At 49.9% G+C, this 10310-nt stretch overlaps 1 protein-coding gene across 1 annotated transcript in view; it reads right to left on the reverse strand.

Moving 5' to 3' along the window:
- Window positions 1–9064, reverse strand: part of PNPLA5 (patatin like phospholipase domain containing 5) — a 26190-nt gene extending 17126 nt beyond the window's left edge. Inside the window, exons 1-4 of the mRNA XM_069102835.1 lie at window positions 8992–9064; window positions 4753–4898; window positions 4242–4518; window positions 1643–1875 (exon numbers count right to left, since the gene is read on the reverse strand). Of these exons, the coding sequence (XP_068958936.1) occupies window positions 1643–1875; window positions 4242–4518; window positions 4753–4898; window positions 8992–9064 (729 nt within the window). The remainder of the gene's footprint in view (window positions 1–1642; window positions 1876–4241; window positions 4519–4752; window positions 4899–8991) is intronic.
- Between the last annotated feature and the right edge of the window lie 1246 nt (window positions 9065–10310).

Raw genomic sequence — 10310 nt, forward strand, 5'->3', positions numbered from 1 at the left:
CACTTGCTCTCTCTCTACCTCTAACCATCATTCTTTCCACTATAGCTCTCTCTCTCTTGCTATCTCTCTCTCTCTCTCTCTCTCTCTCTCTCTCTCACTCTCTCTCTCTCTCCCCCCATCTCCTCTTCTAACTCCTTGCTCCCTATACTCTCTCCCTTGTCAGTCTCCACCACCCTCATGGGTTCATTGATCTCTCTACCAATGGCTCCCAGATCCCTACAGCCATTCCTGGTCTCTCCTGAGCTCCAGTCCCACAGCTCCAACTACCCTCTGCTTGTCCTCACTTGCCCCTCAAATTCAACACACCCCACATTGAACTTCCTTCCTGCTTCTCTGCTCTGGCACTACCACTGTTCCCCTGGTCACCCTGGCTCACAAACTCAAAAATCATCTTTTGTTCTCTCTTCTCTTTCACCTTCTCTGTCCAATTGCCAAGTCCTCCCTACCCCCATCAATATTTATTTCTGTCCTTTCCTTCCCACTCAAACAATAGCCAGTCTCCATCACCTCCCACCTGGATTATTACAATAGTCTCCTACCTGCTCTTCCTGCCTCTAGTCTGTCCCCCTCCCACACAGCTGCCCAAATCACAGCTCTGACCACATCATTCCCATTGGGTCTAGAAGAAAATAAGAGCCCTAAGTCTGCTGATCAAAGCCCTCTACTACCTAGTTCCCACCTCCCTGCCTTGCCTAGACCAGCCAAAGCAACACCTGCCACCTCTGCTCACCCACCTGGGCTCATGGTACCCCCTCTTTAGTTGCTGAAGTCTCGGGGGCTGTGTCCTCAGGGACACCTTCCTGGAGGCTGCACTGGCCACGCTCCTCCAGCAGGATCCCTCTATCTCGCCTTCTCTTGGATGGGTTACTTGGGAGCTGCCTTTCCCATCATTGGATTAGAAGTTACTTGAGGGGAGGGCCTGTATCTTAGTTGCCTTGCTCTTGCTGGTGTCTGCCTGTCATGACACTCTGCACACAGTAGGTACATAATGAAAATGTGTTGAACTGAATTCAATAGACTGAAAAGGGCCTTGGTGGACATTTTGTCTAAGTTCCCAGCCCAAGGCAGGAAGGCCTCTATGACAGAAGAGACAAATACAACAGTCTGGGCCTCAGACAGCTGCAACATTCCCAGGTGTGGCCTGACCAAACAGATAACATAGATAATGCAAATCTGTGGTTTTCTAAGTCGATATGTCCCCACAGTTTCTATTTGGGTCTGACATCAATGCTGTAAGATAGACCATCTTCACCCAGACAGCTGCCTCCTGGCCAGACCTGCCATTTTCCCCAAAGCAGGCTGGGAAAATCCTCCCAATGCAAGGACACAGAGAGGGCAGAGATTCCAGGGATGTTCACCCCATCTGAAAAGTATCTTGCCACCCTCCATGCCCTATTCTCAAGGCCACTGGGGAAACCCAAGGATTTAGAGCCAGATCACCTAGCCTGACTCCTTCACAGGAGGGTGCTCAAGCCTGGAGTGGCTTCCTCAAAGCCACATGGCTCTGGTCACTAGCAGAGTTTAGGGTCAAAGCCAGATCTCCTGACCCAAAGTCAATGCTGTCTGGCTTCACTCGGGGGCTTCCCAATGTGCCATTCTCTTTGTTGCGGGGCTCAAGCCTTACTCAACCACAGAGACCCACCTGGATGAGCTCATCTCGGGTGGCAAAGTGGGTGATGATCACATTCTTTCCATCTGGCCACCGAGTGAGGGAGACGCCCATCCTCTGGGAGGCCAGCTCGTGAACGTTGTCGGGAAGGTGCTTCTGGAGGCGCCGTTTCACAAAGTCCAAGATGTCATAGGAGGGGTGGAAGATGCCGATGCTTTTTGCCTGGACTTCCTTGAGTATGTCCATGAGGTTGGAACAACAGAAGTCTAGAAAAGAACAGCAGACAGGCCCTTTCCTCAATACTGTGCCCTTAGACAAGACTTTCCCTTAGGCTTGGGAGGGGAGGTGGGATTGGTCAAAGACTCTACCCGCAAACAGGTGGAGAGCTACAACCCCTTCTCTGGTGGTCCCTTCCCTTCCTCTCCTTTCCCCTTCTTTTCTCCTTCCTTTCCCTTTCTACACTGAGTTTCTCTATCTCACACAGATTGGAAGCACACTGGTTACTCACACGAACTCACGCACACACGCACACTACTTCACACCTGATCAGCTGTAGCCCTCCTGCAGCTCAGAACTCCCAAACTCAAGAGATCCACATGCACAGCCTATCCCTACACAATAAAAACACAAGCCTAGCCCACTCCCATCCCAGAATGGGCAAGACACTATTAAATAAAGACAACAACCTCTAGAATGGAAGGAGAGTCACTAGCAATTGTTTGGAGGACCTCAGAAGCCTAAGCTTCCTTCAGGACACTACCAACGTCCATCTTAGGCTCTAGGCTTTTCTGGTCCGCCTCATCCTCCCGGGCTCCCAGACATTCCTTCCCACTGAGAGTACCCCATAGACACTACGTATTGGTATGCTGCATAGTTATTTTCCTGGTGTCTCCCTCATTAGACTGTGAGCCCCTGGAAAGCAGTGACTGTGTTTTTTCTCTTCTTTGTAACCCCAGCCCTTGGTGCATGGCACATGGTAAGAGTTTACCAAACGCTTATCAACTAAGCAAACAAAAAAAAAAAAACAGAGAAGAGGAAGAGACAGTGTTGCCTAATGGATGGTGAGCTGGTCTCAGAATAAAGACTTGAGTTCAAGTCTCATCTGTAACACATCCTAGCTGTGTGACCTTGGGAAAGTCACTTAACTTTAAATTAGGTCTCTAATGTTACAGATGAGTTTCCTCTGTATGTCAATAAAGGGAGCTCTCTCACTGACAGTTCCCAAACTGGTGAAATCTCAGATGGGAGGGGGAAGCATAGAGGGTGTTTGGCAGCATTTTCCCCTCCCAGTTACCTACAGGACTGAAAGTCAGCATAGTGGAGGGAGGTGGGCACCTGTTTTTGATCCAAGAGGTCTACATTTAAGTCCTGCTCTGGCACTTACTAATAGTGTCACTGGGAACAACTTATTCCTCTTACTGGGCCTCAGTTTCATCATCTACAAAATGGACTAAACAATCTTTGCATGACCTGCCCTGTTACGAGGAATTCGATTGGAACCTGTAATGGGAAGGTCTGTTATGAGGAATGTACTTTGCAAAGCATGACCAATATGTGAGTCAATGAGCTTCTTTCTTTTTGTCTTAAAGCTTTCTTCTTCAAAGCCTCACAGATCCTTGGAACTCAGAGGGACCACAAAGGTCACCTGGTTTAATTCTCAGCCAAATAGGAATGTACACACACACTCACTCACACACACACACTCACTCACACACACACTCACACACTCCTTTTAGTTCTGCCCTCTGAGGCAATAAAGAACTAGTCTGATCTATCTTCCACAGGACAGCGGGAGATCAAAGGCAGCGGCCAAGATCCCGGATCTTCTCTTTCCCAAGGGAAACCTTCCCTTCTTATGTATGACTTGGTCTCTTTCCATCCTCCACCAAACAAAAGCCCTCCAGTCTGCCAGGACACCAAGTCTCTGTCCAGGAGCTGGACTCTGAAAAAGATCTGTCTTTTCAGTGGCTCTCCCACCTGTGTTTAGACTAAGCTGAACTAACCCTGGCAGGGCTCAAGATTACAGAAAGCTTCTCCCCCTCTTTCCCACCGCCTCCCCCATGAACTCTCAAAAGGCCAGAGGAGCCATGCTCCTACCCAAACTCTTCACGATACACCGTCTCTCCGGGCTTCAGTTTCCCCTTCTGTCACGTGAGGGATGTGGGAATGTCCTTAAATGCTCTCCCCAGTCTCTGCCATCTCTTTCTCGGGGAACCAGCTGCCCACTGAGAGCCTCCAGCCCGCCCTCCTTCCCCTTCCCTCCACCCCATTTTCCTGCCTGCTTTTAAGGTTTAAGCTTTCCTCTTGCTGAATCCAGACGCCTGGCCCGGGGCAGGGCGGGTACCAGAAGCTTGACAGCTGGAAGCTGCCCTAGATCACTGTGGCTTCTGACTCTAGACCCCCTGGCCCCATCCGCCCGCCCACAAGCTGAGCAGGGGCCTTAGAGATCACCTGCTCCCTTCCCTCTTTAGAAGGGAGCTGATATGCCCCAGAACTCACAGCCAGGAGTGGCACGGCCGGGCTCCGAGCCCCGACGCTTGGACCCGAGCCCAGACACCCTATGGGACTCGGCGCTGCCCCGGAGTCTGGCTGCGGCCCCGGGTCCCGGGCCGCCCCTCGGGGAGCCACGCACCCATGGACTTGCTGGTGAGGACCGCAAGGCAGCAGAGCGAGCCGGACGAGGAGCCGTAGAAGCGGCGCGCCCCGCTTAAGAGTTGCGGGGCGCGCTCTTTCAGGCAGGCCAGCACGCCCACGTGGTAGAGCCCCAAGAAGCCCGAGCCTGCGAAGGACACGTCCCAGCTTCCCTCCTGCTCATACATGTCTGCGGCTCTGGTTAGCCTCAGCCTCGGAACCGCGCTGAGCCCGAGGCACTGAGAGCATCTGTCCAGCACAGCTGGCCAGAGTGCGGCCTCGGGGATTGAGCCGACTTACTACTGCCTCCACATCCATGACGTCACCCGCCGGCCCGTCCAATCCCAGCGCCTGCGCCCTGCCCCCTCCCCGCAAGCCACCTGCGGTACGGCTCCCACACAGATTCCGACCCGCTCGCTGGCTATGCGTGAGCTAGTCCTCCCGCCTTTGCAGGCTGTTCCGGATCCCTCAGAGCCGTGTTCACGCAGTCCTGGAGGTCAGGTCAGGCTTGCCTCCTCTGTATTGAGGGGGGACAGGAGCCTCCCAGCTTCCCAGGGATCCGAGATTGGAGCTGGGGGCGGGATGGATGTGCCTCGGACATCTCCCAGCTCGGTGCCCAGAGAGGCGAAGTGATGCCCGAGGTCATACAGGCGCAGGTCTGCCCGCCAGAAAGACGAGTTAGAACCACACGATTTAAAAAATGCCCTTGCCTCTCTCAGTAGGGCCTGCGCTGCTGTTATCCAGCATTCCTTCATTTGTTAGCTCACTCTCACCCATTCATTCACATTCATTCGTTCACTGAGTGCACTCATTCATTACTTCATTCGTTCAGACTTGCCTTCGCTCATTCATTTCTTCGCTGATTCATTTACTCACGTGAGTGTGCCTTTGTTCATTCACTAACTTGTGGGTTCGCTTAAATATTTACAAAGTGGCAACTTTGTGCAGAGTGCCCTGTGAGTACCACTGGCCACTAAGCAGCTTGCAGGGATCTCAAAGGAGGGGGTGAGATACTCGAGGAGAAGTGACTATAACATAGGCAGAGGGCCACCTGCACCAGTGAGAAAGCAGAAAGTGACCCGTGGGTGGCTTCCCAGGAGGAAAGGTCATATCCGACTGAGAAGCCACCCAGGGGTCCCTATTGACCACAGTGAGTAGAAATAACTGGATATTTAATTTTATAGCACCTTCCAGTTTACAGGTCACTTTCCTTCCAATGACCCCGGGGGCGGGGGGGAGACAAGTACTATTATTCCCATTTCACAGATGAGGAAACTAAGCCCAGGGAGGGGCAAGGACTTACTATAGTCACCCAACCAGTCCATCTCTCTCCCCTCTCCCTGTAATGTCTGGGAAAGAGTAAAAAAAACTACAGGACGAAGGCTGGAGATTTCATTGAATCTGTGGAGCAATGAGATTGATGCTAATTAGCCCAGATAAGGAGTGACTAAAATGGTCTGTGCTTCTAAGTATGCTGTGGGCTTCCCCACAAAGCAGTGAGTTGCTATTGTGACATCTTGAAATAAAGACTGGATACTGACTTGTCATGGAGTTCTCCTTCAGGGACAGGGCTGTCCTTGAGCATCTCAACACAAGGGGCCTCCCGACTCTGACTTCTGAGCCTTTGATGCCATAGAATAGCCCTTTACATACCCAATCTCTCTTGATTCTCACCAGCACCCCATGAGGGAAAGAGGACAGAGTTTGTCATCATCATTTTACAAAGAAAATTTCGGGGCTGAGAAAGGAAGTGATTTGTCCAAGGTCACTCAAGAAGTTGGTGGCTAAATCAGAACTCAGACCCAAGGTTCCTACCTCCCTGACCAGAGCCCATTCCTCTCTAAAGCAGCCTGCAGTTTGGCCTCCTTAACTCTGCTGGTCATCTCAGGGAATGGGCCTCTGCTTCCTGAGTCCCCACCAAGCCCCCCTCCTGGGCTGTACAAACTCCCTGTGCAACCATTCCTCCTCTCTCCTCCCACCCAGCACTACTTGGGAAACAGTCAACATGACCTACTGCCAACAAGTCCAGCTGGTATTGGGTTTTAGGGTTTACCAAGCACTTACACATTCATTTAAATTTTCTTTTGTTATTTATAAACTTAAGCACCAACAAACATTTACAAAGATAGACGATATAAAATATATACAACATAGAAAGGGAATACAGCTCCACTGGCATGTACAGGCAGCCATGAGATGCAACAAATAATACATGCAAAAACATAACCTGGGGCAATCCGAATGGTTTGGCCTGGCATTCAAAGCTCTCTGTCCTCTGACCCCAAGATCTCACATTCAGTCCCCCCTGGGGTGTAAGGAACCTGCCAGCATTTACTTGAAGACATCCAGGGAAAGGGGATCCATCGCCTCCCAAGACAGTCCCTTTTACTTTTGGATGACTCCAATTGTGAGGACCATCTGAGTCCCCTTAGTGTCTTCAAACAAGGGATGAACCATCATTGGCTGGGTGCAGGGTTCTTGTGCACTTTAGGATGGGACTAACTGGTTTCCAATGCCCCTCCCAGTTCTGAAATTCTGTCCTGACTCCACTCCCACTCCCTTTGTCAAGGCCCTTGTCACCTCCCGACTCAGGGGCTGAATCAGGCTCCTAATTTGTCTCCCTCTCTCTAATTTCTCCCCCTCTTCTCTATGCTTTACATGCTGCCTGACCCATCTTCCTAATGAACAAGTCTGATTATATCACTCCCCTACTTATGGCAAAAGACCAATGGAATGAGTGTCAAGAGACCTGGGTCTTTCACCTCAATTTGTTCATCTGGAAAATGGGGACAATCCTCTAGGATCAGAGCATAGCTTTGGAGCTGGACAGGTCCTCAGAGGCCATGTAGTACAAACACCTCATTTTACAGAAAAGGAAAGGGGAGCCCAAATAGGCAACTAGACTTGCCGGAGGCCCCAGAAAGAGCCAGTGACAGATCCAGCATTGAATCCAGGTCACCTGGCTCCAAATTCTGCTCTCTCCAAATCCTGACCTCCCTCGTTTTTACAGATGAGCCCCAGAGAGGTGGAGTGGTTTGTATAAGGTCACACAGGGAGAAAAGACTAGATTCTGGGTCACTGGCCTGTTTCTTTTGGACATTTTGCTCATAATCCAGGGCAGGTGTTCTCAAAGTGCCTCTAATGTCTCCCCATTCCACCACAACCTCCACTCAGCTGCCACTCTTACCTTCCTAAAGTGCATGTCTGACCATCTCCACAGACTCTCTGTCACCTCTGGCACTCAGTCCTTCCTACCTGACCCCCTCCCACTGTCCAGTCTTCTCCATGAGTCTGTGACCCAATGACACTGGCCTTGCTGCCCCTACAAGACATTCCATCTCCCCATGGCAGAACTGTCCCTGGCTGCCCCCAAACTGGGTGCTCTTTCTCTCCTCATCTCCCCTTCAAAGCTCCCCTGGCTTCTTTGAGGCCTCAGCCAAAGTCCCACTTTCTAGGAGAAGGTTTATCCTATTCACCTCGGTCTTAGTGCCTTCCCTCTGAGGATGTCTCCATATTAACTTGTGTACATCCCCTTTGTAAGGAGCTCTTTGCTGCTACTGCTACTATCTCCCCCACTAAGTTGTGGGCTTTCAGAGGGCAGGGACTGTTTGGGGGGGTTTGCCTTGCTTTGTGTCCCTAGAGCCTAGACCATAGTAGGTGCTTAATAGAAGTTTATCAATGGACAGTCCAGTCTCTGGATTTTACAGGTATGCAGACTGAGGCACAGAGAAAGTAAATTATTTCCCTAAAGCCAAACAGCTAGTATGTAACAAAATGAGATTTGAATTCAGGCCCTCTGTCTTCAAACCTAGACCTTGTCTCCCCATGCTCTGCCAGCAAATTCAGAGAGGCTCATCTCCAGAGAACTGGTGACCAATCAAATCACTTCCCAAAGCAACTCACTAAACCATAAGTAGCATCATACAATGGAGAAAAAGCTGTCTTTGGAGTCCCAGGTTCAAATCCTGCCCTTTGTCCTATGCTGCCTGTGTGACCTTGGGAAATTCAAATAATCTCTCTGGGCCTCAGCTTCCTCATCTGTAATGTGGTGGAGTAAGACTAGCTGGCCTCCAAAGTCCCTTCCATCTCAACGTCTATAAACCTTGAAGCAACAAGGTAGGTGGAATATTAGACTTACTGAAGATACTTCCCAGGTACACTTTGCAGCATTGGATTATCAAGGATTCAAACCTCCCAACAAATCATTAGGATGAATCTACCAGCTGCGGAGACATGTTCTGACAGAGCACAGTGGGGCTAAAACTCTCACGTGGCACGCTGGAGGGGGTGCTGTGATTGTAAAATAAAACAGGTCCCGTAGTTAAGAGCTAAGTAAGATCAGCCTGACATCACAGAGTTTTGTAGGACAGAATCCAAGCCCATTTAGAGAGTCCTTCAATAAAACTGCAGCCACTTACACAATACCAAACCACCAGCTCTGAGATGAGAGCAATCCTTTTTGCATTAGGAGCCAAAGAGAGATGAAACCCTTGTCCCTTAGTTTTGATGTGACGATCATTGGAATCAATTGGCCAATCAACAAACATTCATTAAGCACCTACTGTGTACCAGGTGCTACGATAAATGCTGATGGAGAAAGAGATGAGAGGGATAAATGAGGAGGAGAGAAAAGAAGAGGGAGACCCAGAGACACCTACTGTCATCTAGATAGAAGTGGGCTTGGAGATCAGCTAGCCCAGCCCCTTCGCTTTGTAGAAGAGGAAATTGAGGCACAGAGGAAGGGGGCTTACCAAGGGCAGAGGTCAGAACTGGGATTCCAAGCCCTGAGTCCAGACTGGTGCCAGGCACACAGAATTCTCCCATGTTACTTCTCAAATGGGCATTGTTTCATCTAGCAGTGGGGAGGATCCCATCTGGTGTTCCTCTAGGACCCTGTAAACTCCTTGAGGGCAGAAGCTAATTCATTTAAGACTTTTTATTAGTGTCCCTGGCACCTGGCACAGTCCCTGGTGTATGGCTGTTGTTCGGTCATGTCTGACTCTCCATGACCCCATTTAGGTTCTTCTTGGCAGAGATACTGCATTTCTTTCTCCAGCACACTTTACAGATGAGAAAACTAAGGTAAACAGGGCTAAGTGACTTGCCCAGGGTCACACAGCTAGGAAGTGTCTGAGGCCAGGTTTGAATTCAGGAAAATAAGTCTTCCTGACTTCAGACACTGGGCTATTTAGCTGCATCTACCTCCTGTGTGGTAGGTGCTTCATAAATACTTGTTGAGGTCAACTAAGTCAGTGAGACCCGGCCCCAAGAGAGGAAGACCTTGCTTCTTGCAGTGCTCTCCAAGGTACTGATAACTTCTCCTTTGCACTCCTGCAGGTGAACTACCTGGTCCTCATGGACCAGAAGAAGAAACAGGTTCAAACCCTGTCTTAGACACTTCCTATGATCCTGGGCAAAGTGCTTAACTTCTATGAGACTCAGTTTCTTCACCTGTAAAACGGGGGAATAACAACACGTAGCACACAGGGTGGTGGTAAGAATCAAACCAGATAGTGTATGTAAGAGCACTTTGTAAACCATAGGGTGTTAAATAAATACTAGCTGACATTATTCAGGAAATTGGGGAAAGAGTGCTGGAATTGAAAGTCCCCCATCACAAGGAAGTCATTGAGCATCCCTCAGCCTAGGCTCCCTCCCTTCTCACCAGTTGGGGATGGGATAGACATTCTCGAAAGCCTTTTTTAGCTCTCAGACTATGATTCTAGGATTTTCCCATTGCCATTGGCATTACCTACTATTGATGACCTCTGAGGTGCCAAGAGAGCTGGACACTATGCCCACTCCCTTCTTAGTAAAGGGGCCCCTCTACCCTGGAGCCACACATTTGTTTCAGACCAGATTCAGTGCTGGCAGAATCTGATGTCTAACAAGAGGGTTAAGTTCCCTTTACTCACACTCTGCCTTGTTAAACCCCCAACCTCAGTGCCCTACAAACAAATTACTTAGATATTAGGTGATGGCTCATATCTGGGCTCTCCTTCAAAGGGGGAAGTAGACATGCACTCAGTGTACAAAATGAGGCAAGGATGGAGCACCTATTTCCATCCTC

This window comes from Petaurus breviceps, unplaced genomic scaffold, assembly GCF_028583685.1.
Source record: "Petaurus breviceps papuanus isolate PSGF00001 unplaced genomic scaffold, PetGlider_PUasm1.0 558, whole genome shotgun sequence".
Lineage (NCBI taxonomy): Eukaryota > Metazoa > Chordata > Mammalia > Diprotodontia > Petauridae > Petaurus > Petaurus breviceps.